A 17,460-nucleotide genomic window follows, 5' to 3' on the forward strand; every position below is an offset into this window, starting at 1 on the left:
GGGACTGCTGGCTCCTAACTGCTTGCCTGCCTGTCTGCCTGATTGCCCCTAACCGCCTCTGCCTGCCAGCCTGATGCCCCTAATTGCTCCCCTGCTGGCCTAATTGCCCCTAACTGCCTCTGCCTGCCAGCCTGATCACCCCCTAACTGCTCCCCTGCCTGCCAGCCTGATCGCCCCCTAACTGCTCCCCTGCCTGCCAGCCTGATAGCCCCCCAACTGCCTCTGCCTGCTGGCCTGATTGCCCCCTAACTCTCCCCTGCCAGCCTGATCACCCCCTAATTGCTCCCCTGCCGGCCTGATTGCCTCCTAACTGCCCTCCCCTGCCGGCCTGATCACCCCTAACTGCCCTCCTCTGCCAGCCTGATCACCCCTAACCACCTCTGCCTCAGCCCCCGTGACCATGACTTTGTCCAGAAGGGCATCTGGAAGATGTCCAGTCTCATTAGCATATTACCCTTTTATTAGTATAGATAATAATAAAAGCGTAATATGCTAATGAGACTGGACAGCCGAATGACCTTCCGGACAAAGCCGGGGCTGCAAGGGCCGAGGCAGCTGCCACGACTGCGAGGGCCGAGCCACTTGCATGAATTTCGTGCATTGGGCCTCTACTATAGGATAATACCATATAGATATTTTTTAAATTTTTGGTATTTTAAAATTGATTTTAGAGAGAGGAAGGGAGAGAGAAACATCAAAACACTAGTTGACTGCCTCCTACATGCACTAGGTATCAAACCCACACGTGCCCTGACCCAGAACTGAACCCACCACCTTCCAGTGTATGGAACCACTGCGCTCCAACCGAGCCACACTGACCAGGGCTGGAGAGATCTGTAAACACACAAATCAACATTCTGTTTTGTTTGTGGATACGTACATACAGAGTGACACTGTAGAACCAGAAAGAGAAGGGCTATCTCTGAACCCAATATGGCAAGAAATGAAATGTAGTTGGATTAAAAAACATATAGCAATTTAATGGGTCCAAGATGAAGGCTGTAGATTGTGGGTAAACAAGTAAGTTCCCCCGAAAGCTGTTCTGCGACAGACACACAAACTGCCTGCTCAGGGCCCACTCAGCTCACCGCCTCTGCCTTTGTGCTCACCAGGACATGTTCCTTCCAAGTAATTCACAAGTAATTGTGATTCCCACCCTCTCCTGCCCCCGCACCCCCACCCATGGCCAAGAGGATAGAGGCCCTTCAAAACATGTGGTCCACCTCCACGCTCCCATTAGGGAGGGGGCCCTGTGCTGTCTCTGCTGGCCTCAGGTGGGAGGGCAGGAGGCTGCTAGGGGCATCCCTGGAGAAGACCCCCTGCCTCAGAGGAGGCCCAGGTGAAAAGATCCCTCAACCACCTGCCTACCGACGAGGGGAGGGGTCCAGAGAACCAAAGCTGAAGCTGACAGTGTCTGGGGGCAGAGATACTCAGCATTGTGTCTCCCCAGAGGCCATTGTCAAACCCGAGACCTGGGGGCACCTGCCTGCCTCAGCTGCGGCCGGCGTGGTGGGAATGCCCTTGTACCCTATCTACTTGAAGAGTTGTTATCAGGCCCTGGGCACCCCCTCCCTGGAGCTGGCAGCCAGGGGGCGCTAGGACAGAGTGCCAGGGTCCGAGTCTTCTGTTGAGGAGGCAGCAGGGCCCTTTAGGCTGAGTGGGATGTCATATTGTAGGAGGCTTTCTTCAGGGTCTCCAGGAAGAACTGTTCATTCTCCAAGAAGTCTTGGTCCTGAAAGGCAGAGCTGGGTGAGCACCCCGCACTGGGCCCCTCCTGTACCGCTTCCGTGAACAGGGACACAGGCTCGAGGGACTGAGTGAGGTGGGTCCCCGGGTGCTACAGGCCAGACCTCACTCCAGGCCCCTCCCCACTTACTCCCTGGCTCTGGGAAGCTGCGCGCTGGAAGCGGGGCCTGGAAGGAGCAGGCGCACTGGAGTGAAAGACCAGGTCTCAGTTCTGGCAAGGCCACTCGCTAGCACATAACGTCACTCTCTAAGCCTGTCTGCAACTAGAGAGCAGAGCATCACCTGCCTTGTAGGCTGGGGGAGGGCAATGTTTCAGTGCAGAGCCTGAAACAGGAAGTGCTGTGAGTGGAAGTGCTGCCACTGCTATCACAGGGTTACTGTGAGGTTCCCTGGCAAGAATATGCAATGGCTCGAACAGAACCTGGCCGACGGGACAGGTCTGAGACGGTCCCCTCCCCGGGGGGGGGGGGGGGGGGCAGGGGGAGGGGACCCAGCCCTCTTCCGGGGCGGGAGGGGCCTCCAGGGGTCAGGGCGTGCTCCGCTGACTGCCCTGAGTTGCCTGTCACCAAGGTGACCATGAGGACCCGGTCCAAGGGGCGTGGCGGGCCTGGGTGGCGTCCGCCTTTGCTATGGGGTGCTTACCTGCTCAGCTGTGTGTTGCAGCAGCACCAGCTTGGTGTGGCGGAGCGAGGGGCCCAGGGTGGCTGATGGCTGGATGCCCTGAGGATTGGCGGGAGCAGGAGCCATGATGGCTGAAAAGGCTGAGGAGGAGGTCAGGGACCACGTGTGGATGGGAGGGCAGGGGGGCCACAGCCTGTCTCCCGGGGGCCTTCTTACCACGCGGTGGGTGCACCCAGGACCCCCCTTCTCCACCAACTCTCAAAAGGCTTTGAGAATGCTCGGGGAAAGTCTAATTCTAGGAACTTATTCAAGGGAAATAATCAGGCAAAAGTGCAGAGACGTATGTACAGATTTTCACTGATGTGCTGTTTTTCTTAGTGACAAAAAAATCACCCAGTAGAAAATCATTGAAAGTATGGAACAGCCTCCTAATGGAAGCTTATACTGATTAAAAATTATGGTTAAATGTTTAATTTCTGATCCGAAAACATGTTCTACATGTATATTTCCAAATTAAAAAATCAAGGTACAAAACAGTATATGATATGATGTCAATTTTGTTTTTAAAACTGATGCAGTCTAGAACACTACGCACCAAAACGTTAAAAGTGGTTGTCTCTAGAGCAGCCGTGGGCAAACTACGGCCCGCGGGCCGGATCTGGCCCGTTTGAAATGAATAAAACTAAAAAAAAAAAAGACCGTACCCTTTTGTGTAATGATGTTTACTTTGAATTTATATTAGTTCACACAAACACTCCATCCATGCTTTTGTTCCGGCCCTCCGGTCCAGTTTAAGAACCCATTGTGGCCCTCGAGTCAAAAAGTTTGCCTACCCCTGATCTAGAGTGTGCGGTTGAGAGTGACATTTTATTTTAAAAGTTTTCTTCCCTCTATTTGCAAATGTATTTTTAAAAATATATTTTTATTGATTTCAGAGAGGAAGGGAGAGGGAGAGGGAGATAGAAATGTCAATGATAAGAGAGAATCACTGACTGGCTGCCTCCTGCACGCCCCACACTGGGGATCGAGCCCGCAATCCGGGCATGTGCCCTTTGCTGGAATCGAACCTGGGACCCTTCAGTCCACAGGCCGACGCTCTATCCATTGAGCCAAACCAGCTGGGCCAAATGTATTTTTCTATAATGGACATGCATTCCTTGTGTAAAGATGTTTTAATGAGAGAACTTTAAAACCAGCTAGCCCCTCACTTGAGTGGAGGGAGGTGTGGGCAGGATGCTCCTGGCACTGCCCATCCGATGGTCAAAGTCCATCCTTCCGGAGCCACTTACCACTAGGGCCGGAGGCTGCCAGGCCCTGGGCCTGGGCGAGTGGTGCCACGGGACCAGAGGGCAGGTCCTGTCGGACATGGTCCAGCTGCAGCCTCTGCTGGGCCAGACTCAGACGCTCCTGTCCCCCGTCCCCAGAGAGAAGGACACGGCCGTGAGGGTCTGGAGGTGGGGGTGGTTGGTGGAGCCAGATGGGGGAGCAGGAGCTGGGTGGGGGTGGGGGGGAGCCTTGCCTGGTGCATGTGCTGCTCCTGTTGCTGCAGCCGCTCCAGCTGCTGCTGCACCAGCTGTAGCCGGGCCTGATGCTCTGACTGCACCTGCCGGGCCTCCCGCAATGCCTGCTCCCCCTCCTGGTACTTCTCCGAGGCCACCTGCGGGGAGACCACCTGGGTCAGCCAGGCTGTCTGAGGACAGGGCACTGCCCAAGCCCCGGCCACGCGCCCAGCTGAGCTGCCGGAACCTGGCTCATCTTGTCCATCTCCTCGGAGCGGAGCCTGATGCGCAGGGCGGCGGCGCTGACCCGCTCCTTCTCCCGCCGCAGTTCTTCCCGTTCCCGCTCCAGAGCCTCCCTCTCGGCCGCCAGCTGGTCCTCCTTGGTCCGGAGCTCACTCGCCCGGATCTTCAGCTCTGCCTGCTCCTGGAGACAGCAAAGCCTTCACTGCTGTGTCCTCTCGGGAGCTGAACTAGGCTCTGCTCAGGGTTTGAGGAGCCCCTGGCCCGCCCGCCTCATTGCAGTGGCTCCATCTGATCCTGATTCTGGGAGAAGGGGGCGGGGTAAGGGGGTCCCAGAACCAGTCAGGGAGGCCCAGGGCCATGCCTTCGTGCTGCCTCACCCTGGGCTCAGCTTCTCTGAACCCCCCTTTTTTATATCTAAGTCCTGGGGATTGATGAGGATCAAATGAGCAATGTGTGTAAAGCACGAGGCCAACAGAATGAAGCTGTTACTATTATATGATTATTGTTGCTGTGCCCTTTGCTGAGCTGACCCAACCTGATGGAGGAGCAGGCAGTGAGGACTGGAAGGAAAGGGCAGGGCTGGCAGCTCGGGGCTCTACCTTGGCCAGGCTGATGAGGGTGCCCTCCCGCTGGGCGTCCACCTGCAGCGCCCACTCCACCTCTCGCTCGGCCCTCTCTTTACTCAGCTTCTGCTGTGTGAAGAACTCGGCCCACTCGGCCGCCAGGCGCCGCCGCTCCTCCCCACACTTGTGCATGACGGACTTCTGTTCCTCCAGCAAGGCACTCTGGGACGAGGGTGCAAAGGTCAGGGGCGAGTGTCCTCGAGCATCATGGCAGGGATGGCCACTGGAGACGGTGTGGCTGGACTCACCTTGGCCCTCTCCAGCTCCTCCCGCTCCATGGCCGTCTGCTGGGCCAGGACCTTCCTCTGCTCCTCCAGGGCGCGCTGCGTGGACTCGGCCTTGGACTGCTCGGCACTCGCCCGCCAGCGTTCCTGGGGCAGGGCCGGGAGTAAGCCCTCGGCGCTCCACCTGCCCCGTCAGGCCTCGCTGCAGCGCAAAGCCACCTGCGCCCCCCACACTACGTCACCAACACCTCCTTTCCAGAGAGGCGCGAGCGAGGGACCCGCTGGGCTAAGGGCACCGGGCTGAGGCTCAGGGCCCTCTGCTGGGAGCTCCGGAGGCAGCAGCATTCCCGGCCCCTGAATTGCCAATGACTGTCTCCCGTCAGCCAAGCAGGCAAAGCAGCGGGTGGGCATGACACTGCGCGTGCCAGGGAACGCAGGGCACACACAGCATGAAGCGGGCTGGCCTGGCCCGAGGCAGGGGCTTCGTAAAGTTACCCAGTGAGGCCTGAACAAACAGGTCCAGGACATGGAACCCTCTCTAGCTGCATCCTGCTCGCCACAGGCACCGTGACAGCACCAGGGCTCTCTCTGGCTAGTGGGTGATTTTCATTGTTTTCTTTATTGTTTCCTGTAGTTTTAATTTTTTTTTCAGTGAAATGTATCATGTTATAACCTAGTACAAAAGAAAGGAAAGGTATTTTCTAAAGACTACAGCTTCCTCTTATATGTAAGCTATGGAGGGACTTCAACATCCTTCCCAACGTCACAGGCACCAGCCGTCATGACAGGTTCAAGTGCCTGGGAAGAAAGTGGGACATGCAGCGCTGGGCAGAGGGGCTCGCGGCCGTGGTGAGGGCGCGCGCGGAGGTGGGGATGGGGGGCCGGGGCAGGAAGGGCAGGAGACATTGCAGAGGGAAGTCCCGAGGCCCAGGAGGTGAGCTCAGGGTACCACTGAGGATCCCTGGGGCTCTGGGAGATGGGCCCCGCGGGGGGGAGGACGGCTCACCTGCTCCAGCAGCCGGCTCTGCTCGCTCAGGCGGGCCTCCATCTTCCCGATGACCTGCTGGAGCCGGCTCCGCTCCTCCTCCATGTCCCGCTGCTGCAGGCCCAGCCTCTCCTGCAGCGCTGGGCAGCCCACAGGACACTCAGTGTTCGCCCACCTTCCCACTGAGACGGGAGGGGCGGGAGGCAGGCCATGCGGTACCTCGGAGCTGCTGGTCCTGCTGCCGGATGCCCAGCTCCCGCTCCTGGGCGGTGGTGAGGTGCGAGGCCTCCACACGGGAGGACAGCTCGTTCAGGCTGCTGGAGAACTTCTCCATCTGCTCGATCACACCATTCAGGGACCTGGGGAGGATCCGGTCACCCTGGCCTGGGGACCCCAGCACCGCCCCCTGGTGGGCAGGGCCTGGACCTCGGGACCACACACATACCGCGTATGGGAGGTGGCACTGGTGACGGCGTCGATCTCTCGGTCCTTCAGCAGCTTCAGCCGCTGCAGCTGCTCCTCGTGGTCCTTGCGCATCTCCAGGATGGAGGCCCTGCAGGGCGTGGGAGGGCGGGCTGTGGGCAGCGTCTCCAGGGAGGAGCGTGCCTCCGGCACAGTGCTCCCAGGCCTCCCTTTCTTCTCCGGGCACTGCCTCAGTTTCCCTGGCTGTCAGCCTTAACGGTCTTGGTGCCTTAATGCCACATCCACTCTCTAAGGCAGTGGTTCTCAACCTTCTGGCCCTTTAAATACAGTTCCTCATGTTGTGACCCAACCATAAAATTATTTTCGTTGCTACTGCATAACTGTAATGTTGCTACTGTTATGAAGCGTCATGTAAATATCTGATATGCAGGATGGTCTTAGGCGACCCCTGTGAAAGGGTCGTTTGACCAACAAAGGGGCCGAGACCCACAGGTTGAGAACCACTGCTCTAAGGGGCTGTTCCTCCCGTCATTCACGCGGAGGAAGACAGGTGCGCCTGGACCCTGACGAGTGTTACGGGCCGCCTGCCTCATCAGCCAGCGCCCTGTGCACCTTTTCTTAGTTCCGCTCTAACCTAGAAAGGTAACCAGATCGCCATGCCGGGCGCCCAGTGCAAACCACACCAGGGTCCGTCGAGTAACTAGACCTGAGAGGCCCAGCGGGCGAGGGGGTTGACCTGGGCCGAGTTAGCCGCCTGCTTGCTGCTGCCAGGCCCAGCCCAGCCAGCCCTGTGGGCACCCACCCCACTCTCTAGGGCGATGCCCCTCTCTTGGGCGGGATGGGTCAGTGTGCTGGCCTGGGTGCTCACCTCGGTTCAGAGGCACAGCTTCGGGGTGTCATGGCAATCAGGTTGCCCTGGCCACCCTAGAAGCCTGCTCCCCTGCCCGCCTGGCCCTGGGCCTGGCCCTGGCCCTCACCGCTGCAGCTGCCGCAGCCGCTCCACCTCCTGGTCCTTCTCCTGCTCGGCGGCCGCCAAGCGCCGCTGGTGCTGGGTGGTGAGCTCGGCCCGGGCCTGCTCGGCCGCCTGGCAGTGCGACAGGTACTGGGCGGATAGCTCCTCGTTCTCTCTCCGCAGCCGCTCTTCCCGTTGCTGGTAGGAAGTTTCTAGCACCTTGATGCGGCTTCTGCCAACAGAACACCCAACTGTGGGGCTCAGAAGGTGAGGGCGGCCACCGGAAGGGCCCCCTTCCCCGCCCCGAGCACATGGCTGGGGCAGGCCAGGAGCCTTGGGGAACCCCGCAGGCCCTGGCAGGGGTACCTGTGAGCATTCTCGATGAGCTCCAGGTCGGCCTGGTGTCGCTGCTGCAAAGTCTCCAGCAGCAGCTTGTGTTGGGCCCGCTCCAGCTCCAGCTTCCGGACCTGAGACAGCAAGAGAGACAGCGTGGGGGTGGGAGGCAGGTCCCTGAGGTCCCTGGGGAAGCCTTCCGGCCCGCACAGTGACGCCTTCCCATCGCAGCCCTGCCTCCACCCTCACCCGGCCCAGACCCTCACCTGGGCCTCCAGCTCTGCCAGCCGCGCCTGGCTCTGCAGAAGCTCAGCCTGGAGCTGGGCAGTGCCACTCTGAAGCTGCAGCTGCGCGGCCAGGAGCTGCTGCTGGTATCCTGCGCCCGGCAGCAGGGACTGAGAAGGTGAGACATGCTCCAGGTTCGGCAGAGCTCAGCTACCTCGGGCCCTCTGCTCACTGAGCCTCCCAGGCCCTGCACCTGACCGGGGGCTGCAGATGGGGCCAAGGACATGACACCAAGAAGCCGAGGAAGGGGCCCCGGAGAGTCACGTGGTCCCTCCTTCCTCAGGACAACAGCCTCCCACAGTGGTCAGACTCCTGGACAAACGCTACGTCCCAGCAGTCTTAATGACGACAAAAGCTTACGACACACCTTTGCTGTCAGCCTGTTTCCTGCCACCAACCCCCATCTCCAAAAGGGCCCTGGGTTACCAGGGACATGCTCCTGTGGGGCGAGGCCTCCTCAGGCCCAGGGTCAGAGGTGACGCCACACCTGGGTAGCAGGTGGAGGCACGGAGGGAGGGTGGCCAGGATAGAGGCGGCTTTCTAGATGGAGCAAGGCACCTGCAGCCCTGCTTTCGGATGCAGCATCCTGGCCACGCCGCCCGGGTACCACCTCTAACTCCCCATCGGTGCTGGCAGTTGGCACCAGCTCTGCCTGACCATGCTCAGTGCAGGGAATGCTGGGGGGAGAGCCGGTGCGCTCTCTGACCTCCTGCAGGCCACCAGGTCGAACCACTGCCGCCGCCTCTGAGCAGGGAGCTGCATCATGGGGCTGAGACCTGTGCCTGTTTGTCCGCCTTCCCTACCTGGACCGGCCCAGCAAGCCCTGTGGGATCCTGGGAGCTCGGAAAATGCACTGCAGCCTCTGAAAACAAACAGCAGAGAGCTGAGCTGGAAGGAGGCCCAAGGTCTGTCTCTGTTTTTCTAGAACACGCGCGCGTGTGCGTCCCAGCATCCCTGTCTTCTGGGGGCCCCGAAAGAAGCTCAAAGTGCCTCTTTCTCACCCAGATTTTACCCCCAAAGCAGAAAACAAACCAGTGCCGGAGAGGTCTCCAGGGACTGCGTCCTTCTTTGAGTCGCCTGCATAGAGGGCCAAGGAGGCTGGGTTCCAAGTCACGGGGGCCCTGAGGACACGGGGAGGGGGCGGCAGGAAAGAAGAACAGGTCACGCCCTCAGCTGGAGAGGCCGTGGTGGCAGTTTCACAGGGAGGCCTCAGTGAGCAGAGATGGGCCCGGCTGGGCCCCCAGCCTCCTCACCCCCAGCCCTGGCTGCAGACGTACCCCGAGGCGGCAGGCTGGGCCCCCAGCCTCCTCACCCCCAGCCCTGGCTGCAGACGTACCCGGAGGCGGCAGGCTGGCCAGGCGGCTTTAGTGCTGCTGGTCCTGCGGTCCCTCCAGCAGCTGCTGGCTCGAGCCCTCGGGGGCTCACAACCGGTTGGTCAAGGAATTCTCCTCCCAAGTCCGAACCCCTGTGCAGCCCAGAGGGAAGGAAGCACAGGGAAGAGGTGGTGCTCCCGCACCCGGCCCAGTCCTCCCTCCACTGGAGACAGCAGCCCGAGCCCGTACCTGCTGGAAGGGGGTCGGCCCGCTGCCCCCACCGAGATCTGGCCCTTAGAGGCCGCAGCACGCTCTTCTCTGGCCAGGTCTCGGGCCTTCTTCAGAGACAAGGCATGGCTCAGCCAGTCCTCCTCCTCCTTCTCCGCAGACACTCCCGGCTGGGAAGGCCGGCTGGCTTTGGCAGGGGGATCTGCACCCTTGGGTGGTGGCTGTGCCCCGGGGGAGGAGAGGGGCAGCCCAGCGGGGGCAGAGCGCGGGCCTGGGGCAGAAGGCTGTCTCTCGGGATGGGGCACGGAGGGTGTGGGGAGTGCGGAGCCTCTCCTGCGAGGCTCTCTGGTGGGAGAGGGAGGGAGCAGGTCCTCATCTTCATCCTTGAGGCCCAACCAGTCGGCCCCTCCCTTCCTGGGGGGGGTGGGGCTGGTGGGCGCTGGGGCAGCCTGCTTGGAGCCTGGCTCTCCCTTGTGGTCTATGCCATCTTCTGCAAAGAACCTACTTCAAGACAGAGAGGAGGGGGTCTAGGGCAGGGCAAGCAGCCTGTCCCAAGAGCCCCCATCAGTCTTCCCCTCTGCGGCGGGCGGGGTGACTGCCAGGCCCACACCAAGGAGCCTGGGGTGCCCAGGGGCTCGGCACAGCCTGAGGCCCTGTGAACACGGTGCTCACACCGTTCAGGGGGCAGCGCGGCAGCACGGACACCTTAAACCCATCGCAGGAACCGGGACAATCCCCCCCCCCTTCCCCGCAGTGACCAGGCCCGAATGCCAGCCAAGGCGGGCCCGCCCAGAGGGAAGAGCTGGTCAAGCGGTTTCCAGCAACAGTCATTTTGTTCCCGGCGCCTGACCCGGCCACTGCCTGTGTGTCTCTGGCCGGCAGCAGGGACTGGAAGCGCGTTGTGTGCAGAGGGTTATTTAGAGAGAAAGAGGGCAATACGCCCAACATGGCATGTCAGCAACCACGAAGTCTGGGCGAAGGGCAGGAGGGAGTTCTTTGTACTGACTCTTCTGACAACCTTCCTGTCAGCTTGAAATTATTTTAAAATACTAAGTTTAAAATCTATACTGGCCGAAACCAGTTTGGCTCAGTGGATAGAGCGTCGGCCTGCAGACTGAAGGGTCCCAGGTTCGATTCCGGTCAAGGGCATGTACGTTGGTTGCGGGCACATCCCCAGTAGGAGATGTGCAGGAGGCAGCTGATCGATGTTTCTCTCTCATCGATGTTTCTAACTCTCTATCTCTCTCCCTTCCTCTCTGTAAAAAATCAATAAAATATATTTAAAAAAACTATACTGGGAGAAAAAGCCCTCCTTCAGTCCAGTCTCTTCCCTCTGCGGAGGCTGGGAGCGGACTGGGCCTGTATGTGTAGGTGGGACTGGGCGGCCCCCTCCTCCCTCACACCCGCAGAGCCCCAGCCCCTGCGCAGGGTGGCCTCCCAGCAGGACTGCGTGGGCGGGTGAGGCCTGCCTACCTGCCTGGCTGCCGGCGGGACTGCCGGCCCTCGGAGGAGCCCACGGTGGGCTGATAGGCCCCGAAGGTGAAGTCCCCGTTGGCCCAGGTGTCCTCTTTGTCTGTGAATGAAGGAGCCTGTGATCTAGGGCAGGGGAGGTGACACTGTCCTGGCAGCGGGCGAGGGGCTGGGTGTCACCCATCCAGCCCTGGGAGACCGCGGGGAGCCCTGCCCCACAGCCTGGAGGTGAGGCCCGCCGGGAGCCCTGCCCCACAGCCTGGAGGTGAGGCCCGAGCTGCGTGTGTGAGGAGAACGCGTCAACCCCCCGGGTGGCGCCTGAGCAACACCGCGTGTTCTCACGCTGAGCAGGTGGAGGACGTAGTGAGCTGTGATACTGTCCGTATGGATCAAATGCCATAAAAGTAAAAGCAGCAGCACGGAACGTGTGGTTATTACTTCATGACACTCGTCTCCTTGGTAAACGGCACAGCGTGTGGGTCCCCATGTAAAGCTTAGTGCTTATTATGGGTTGTGGCAAAACCTGCTCTCGGGTCCCCCCACCTCCCTGTCCCGCAAGTTCCTCACCCTCTGGCCTCTGGCACTTCCTGTCCAACTTGAGCTCCAGGGGCTCCCCGGTGCCCAGACGAGCCAGGTGTGTGGTGGCCGCGCCTCGACCCAGCAGCTCATCCAGCTTGGAGCGAGCAGGGCGGGGCCCTTCCCTGCAGGCGGACACAGGGCTGGTCCGTGTGAACAGAGGGGCTCCTGGGGGCACGCTGTGCCCACCCTCCAGCTTCGGCCAGGGCCCCTGCCCTCTGAAGGGCCTTACTGGTCTCCTGGCTGCCTCCTCTCTGCTCTGGGGCTGTCTCCAAACCCCAGGGCGGCCATGAGGTCGTCCTCATCGTCAAAGAACAGCTCTTCTTTCTTCCGGACGGGGGTGTCCCCAGGAGTGAGGGGAATGGAGGGACCTGAGCGAGGACGCAGGGCACAGTGCAGGCATCGGGCCCTCAGCGCTGGTGCTCGGAGGGGTGGGGGGAAGCGTTTCCCTGCAACCCTGACCTCTGGCTGGGGCAGCAGGCATCGAGCGCCTGGTCGGACACAAGACCTGACCCCCCAACCCGCCCCACTCCCAGGCTCACCCCTCTGCGACACCCCACCCCACCCCGCCTTCTTAGAGATGAAAGATCTCTTAATCCCGGGTCTCAGTCCTGCGGCCCCGCCGGGCAGGTCTCTGCTTTGCACCGGAAAGTTTGGCGAGCAACCGCCGCCTGCTGCTTCCCGGGACAAGAAGCCCCCTCCTACCTTGGTCTCTGGTCGGGGCTGGGCTCTTTTCAGAAACCGCTTTGCTCTCTGTCCCAGGCAGCTTCCTGGTGGTTCCTTCCTCATCGTCCGAGAGAAGTCCCGCCAACGGGTCTCGGGGAGGAAAGCACAGGTCAGACCGTGGCTGCGTCGGGGAGACAAGCCCTGCGCTGCGCTTCCTCCTCCTCGCTGCCCCCTCGGCCTCTGGCCACAGCCCGGGCTCCTCGCAGGAGGGAACGGACAGTGGCCCTGGGCCTGTGGTTCAGCGTGGCTGTGTCAGGCCGGACGGGACCCCAGACCCTGCCGCCGGCACAGCCTTCTGGGACCATCCCCAAACGTCTGTGCACCCACGAAGGGAAGGAACGGCTATATTTTATAAAATCTCCAGCGTGGTGTCTGGCTCCAAATTTCTTGCAAAAAAGTTCCCCAAGTATCCGGGTGAATCCCCGCCCTGGACTCATGAGGAATTAAATCAGCGGCCCCAGCCCTCTGCTTCTCGTCTGACACACAGCGACTGGGCTGCGGGCAAGTCTGTGTCGCCATGGCTACTCCCTCCCCACACTGTGTCCCAGGAGCGTGGCTGGAAGGCCTGTGGTACCTTCGAAAGAAAACTTCTTGTATTGATGCCCAAAGCTGCTGGGAGGGGAGAGGGCTTTCTTGGTGGGAAATGGCATCCCCTGCAGAGAGAAGGCCAAGGTCATGGCCGGGGCCTGGCTTGGCGGCCGTGCACTTCTTCCAGGTGAGCTCAGGGGCTGGCCGTGGACTCAGCCCATGGGCGGTGTCTGCACCTCCCTGTTCTCACACAGGCTTCCTGCAGGACACATGGTCTGAAGCTCTGCCCAGGCACCAGGCACCAGGCACCAGGCACTCCAGGGACACGGGCCTGGGAGCGGCCGGGCTACCACAAAGCTCTCCAATGACCTCAGGTGGCTGCTCCAGGAGCTGCCACTGGGCGCAGAGGGACGGGGACAGCCCTCGGAGGAAGCTCGCCTCGTCCCCCTCCCGCCATGAACACTCACACACACAGTCAGCTCCTGGCCTCCGTCCCAGGCAGAGCGAGCCCCCAGGTAGGAGAGCTCCCTTCCCAGCATCTTCCAGTCACCAAAGCCTCGGGTCTGAGGCTGTGTCCTCACCTTTCTCATGGGCGGTGAGCGGAGCGGCGGGCTGGGGGCTGCTAGGCAGCTCTTCTTTCCCAGAACCCTTGGCGGCGCCTTTGTGAGGGGCTCGAGGAGACGTCTTCAGACCCAAGAGGTCAGCATCCATCTCGTCCAGATCCTGGAAAAGGCGGGGGGCCCCACGGTGCTCAGCTGTGGCTAATCCTCCAAGCCCCCAACCCTGAGGTTCAAGTCTTCAGAACCGATGTCTTCAATTCCAGGGTCCAGGTCAGCTTGGGTCCTGACTGACCAGAGGAAGCTGGACTGGAGGGGACTCGGCAGGGGGTGGGGGGATGTGGAGAGAGGCTGAGAACAAGCTCCAGAGGAGATCGTCTGGGTCTCCGTCTTCCCCACGGGGGTGGGGGGGGGGGAGCTGGCCATGTCTCAGAGGCCTGGGCCTGATGTGTCTGCCTGGGAGAACCTCTGAACCAGGAAATGGGACTCATCCCCAGAGGGCAGAGGGCAGAGGGCAGAGGGCAGAGGGCAGAGGGCAGAGGGCAGCAGCTCACGATGAGCTCCATTCTCGCCCTGGGAAGGGCTCGAAACGCCATCGTAAGAGGGAGCATGAACGCATGGCAGGAAATATCGGCAGCCCAGCCCACCCGGCTACCAGAACCCGGACGCAGCCGCTTCCTACCTTCATGGCCTGGAGTAAAGCCTGCGGGTCTGCATCTGAGATGTCGGAATCCTGAGGCCACCGGAGGGAAGGACGGGGTTAGTCAAGGGCCTGGCAGCTGCTGTCGGGGCCGGAGCAGAGCTCGCCAATGGGCCTCACCAGGAGCCTGCCCGCCCGAGGGCCCGGGTGCTGTCGGAAGTGGACCCTGCCCAGGTGTGGAGGCCCAGGGAGCGCTGCCACTCCGCTTCCTCCCAACGGGAAAGCCCGCTTCCAGGGCCTCAGTGCTGCCCTTCAGCCAGTGACTGCCCGTGGGGCCCCCTGTGGACACCCAGGCAGCTGCCCGCTCTGCCTTCCAGGCCGTCTCCGCGGGGGAGGAAGAGGATGTTGCTCTGGGCATTGGGCAGCCCTTGGTGTTGTTTGGCTTTAGGAACTGGCTTTGCAGGGCCTTTGAAGCCGTCCTGTGAGCAGCCCTGGGCCATGACGCCCACCTCACTGCTTCCGGGGCTGGGAGAGAGGGTGGGAGGAGGGCCGGCCAGGCTCACCTCGGCCTCAGCTCCCGCCGGGTCGGCCATGGTGCCGAAGTCGTATTCCAGGAGGGACCTGCAAAGGGCAGAATGAGCACCCCCTGCCTCCGGGGGCGGGTGCAGGGCAAGTTTGCGTCGCCATGGCTGCCCCCTCCCCACACTCGAGTGTCTCAGGAGCGTGGCTATGGCTACGAAAGGAGGAACGGCCTGGAGAGTCCAGGGAACCCGGAGACGCTTCCGCGGAGGACAGAGCTGCTGAGAGGAGCTTCGCAGGATCCCCAATGCCGTGACTTTTAACTTTTAAAAAAAGCAGAGCCTCTTCAAAACCAAAATCTTAAAACACAACAGGTAAGAGAGAAAAGCAGATCTGCTTCAGCTACAATGAAGGGGAGGGCGCTCACAAAGCTCCCTGCTACCGCTCAACTGTCAGAGCCTCAGAGCAAACCACTGAAAATCACCAATCCTCTGAGCCTGAGGAAGAAACGGAGGCTCAGAGAGGTTCAGGAATTGCCCAGGACACACAGGAAGGAGCCGGTGCAGGTGAGACCACAGCCAGGACTTCTGACCTCCTCCTGAGCAGGAGCCGAGGCGAGGAGAGGAAACCGCTGGCATTGAAAGGCGGGCACCCAGTCAGTGGCAAGCAGGGGAGGGAGAGGCAGAGCCACTGGGGGGGCGGGTCGAGGCCACCCACCCAGTCCCCTCTTACTCTGTCCTCGCCCTTGCGGAAGGGAGCGCCTGGGCGACGCCTGTCTTATCTCTGGCATGTGGCGCCATTTTCACAGGCTTCTCAGGTAGTGTCGCTGGAAAAAAAAGAAAACAGAAAAGATGTCTGGAGTGAAGACGAAATGGGGTGCAGGCCCCCCAGCAAGCTGTTGCCCAGACCCCCGATGGAGAGGAGGGCCCCTTTGGAGGAAGGAAATGGGCCCCACAGGACATCAAGCCTAAATGCCAACTGGTGACAAATGAAGACCACGCCCTCCCCACCCCATGGAAATGCAGGAAGAACAATGCACTTCCGTGGCCCAAAGCTGTCGGCTGGAACACCAGGGGCTGTGCCTGGTGGGGGGCCAGGCGGGGACCTCAGCCTTGCTGCCCTGCTGTCCCCGGAGCTCTGCGTGACTCTGAGGCCCTGCTCCTCCGAACATCACACACGGTCATGCGGGTAAGAAACGAGTGTCCAGATAAGGACCGCTTACAGTGCGCCAAGTAAAAACGCCCTCCTCCAAACAGGGTAAGCAAATGGCCAATAAATACGCGAAAAGATGCTCAAAACCATTAGCCATTAGGAAAATGCACATCAAAACCACAATGAGATGCAACTTTACACCCACGAGGATGGCTTGTCAAGCAGACAGATAAGATCCAGTATGGACAAGGGTGTGGAGAAACGCAACCCTCCCACACTGCTGGTGAAATGTGAAATGGCGCAGTTGCTGTCAAAATAGATTGGCGGTACCTCAAAAAGTTAAACGCAGAGTTAGCATATAGTCCAGTGATCCCACTCCTCGGTTTATACCCCCAAAGCACTGAAAACATATATCCACACAAAAACTCGTATCTGAATGTTCATACAGCATTATTCCTAACAGCCTAGGAACGTGTGGAAACCACCCAAATATCCATCACCTAATGGCTGAATAAACACAAGGTGGCAGAGTCACACAACAGAATACTGCCCAGCCGTGGAGAGGAACGAAGAAAGAGACCTTGAAAACATCATGGTAAGTGGGAGAAGCCAGAGGCAAAAGCCACTTACTGCATGATTCCACTTTATATAAAATGTCCAGAAGAGCCCTAACCGGTTTGGCTCAGTGGATAGAGCGTCAGCCTGTGGACTGAAGGGTCCAGGGTTCGATTCCAGTCAAGGGCATATACCTGGGTTGCGGGCACATCCCCAGTGGGGGGTGTGCAGGAGGCAGCTGATTGATGTTTCTCTCTCATCGATGTTTCTAACTCTCTATCCCTCTCCCCTCTTCTCTGTGAAAAATCAATAACATATTTTTTAAAAATGTCCAGAAGAGGTAAATCCGTAAAGAAAGGTCAGTGGTTGCCTAGGGTTGGGGGGAGGAGAGAATGAGGCGTGACTGCTAATGGGCATGGAGATTCCTTATGGTGATGAAAATGTTCTGGAATTAGACGGTGGTGATGGTTGGACAACTTTGTGAATATACTAAAAGCCACTGACACGTACACTTTAAACGAGTAAATTTCATGTGAAATGTATCTCAATTAAAGAAGAAGCAGCCTACATCAGGGGATTCTGGGAAAGGGCACTTACGCTCATCCCCCAGGAGGTCCTCAAGGACGTCATCAATGGAGCCTGGAACAGAGGGGGCGGCGGCGCGACTGGAGGAGGAAGACGGGTCCTCACAGCCGCACGTCGGAGCCCTCACCCCAGGGCCTCAGGCCTCTCAGACGCTGGACGTGGCCCAGCTCTCTCTCACTGGCCACGAGACGTCTTCTCATTCTCTGGCAACAAGCCACGTCGCCTTATTGGAAGACCCCAGGGGAGACACTGAGAACAACTTTCTCAGAGGACGATGGTGAAGATTTTCAGTAGAACCTACGCTGTACGGGACACACTGGCCAACAAGCCAGTCTTCCGGACTCTGAACAAAGACCAGCGTGGCTTCGGGAAAAGCGCCCGAGGTTTCTAGGCGCATACAAGCTTCTTTCAGACCGACAACCTGCTAGAACCCTTCCCCCCGAGGCCCCTCCAGCAGGACTGGTCTGGGGGCACACCTCCTTGGCCACTTCTCCGTGGGCACGTGGGGACCCCATCCAGCTCAAGTGCCTTCACCACCCTTAACCCCAACCGAGTACCTCCGGGCACAGACCCCAGTGAGAAGGATTTTTTCCCAAGTCCCCTCCCTCGTTTATTTCTAAATTACGCGAAGGCCACTGAGGCTGCATCAGGAGTCCCCGGAAACCAACACGCCCAGG

At 60.0% G+C, this 17,460-nt stretch overlaps 1 protein-coding gene across 1 annotated transcript; it reads right to left on the reverse strand.

Annotated features, from left to right (window-relative positions):
• Positions 1-954: 954 nt before the first annotated feature.
• FBF1 (Fas binding factor 1) lies at positions 955-17,365 on the reverse strand. The gene is made up of 27 exons (XM_023744767.1): positions 16,796-17,365; positions 15,224-15,317; positions 14,536-14,593; positions 14,015-14,065; positions 13,351-13,498; positions 12,822-12,893; positions 12,227-12,337; positions 11,754-11,892; positions 11,513-11,646; positions 10,949-11,048; positions 9,497-9,979; positions 9,271-9,399; positions 8,967-9,055; positions 8,738-8,796; positions 7,916-8,044; positions 7,683-7,783; positions 7,342-7,548; positions 6,387-6,494; positions 6,161-6,300; positions 5,963-6,081; positions 4,981-5,103; positions 4,709-4,894; positions 4,114-4,290; positions 3,887-4,024; positions 3,657-3,774; positions 2,389-2,507; positions 955-1,732 (listed from the first exon to the last, which is right to left on the reverse strand). Exons 2-27 carry the CDS (start codon positions 15,289-15,291, stop codon positions 1,649-1,651), a joined length of 3,390 nt encoding a protein of 1,129 aa, XP_023600535.1. The 5' UTR covers positions 15,292-15,317; positions 16,796-17,365; the 3' UTR covers positions 955-1,648.
• Positions 17,366-17,460: the final 95 nt, after the last annotated feature.

The sequence above is a fragment of the Myotis lucifugus genome, unplaced genomic scaffold (genome assembly GCF_000147115.1).
Source record: "Myotis lucifugus unplaced genomic scaffold, Myoluc2.0 scaffold_485, whole genome shotgun sequence".
Taxonomy (NCBI): Eukaryota; Metazoa; Chordata; class Mammalia; order Chiroptera; family Vespertilionidae; genus Myotis; species Myotis lucifugus.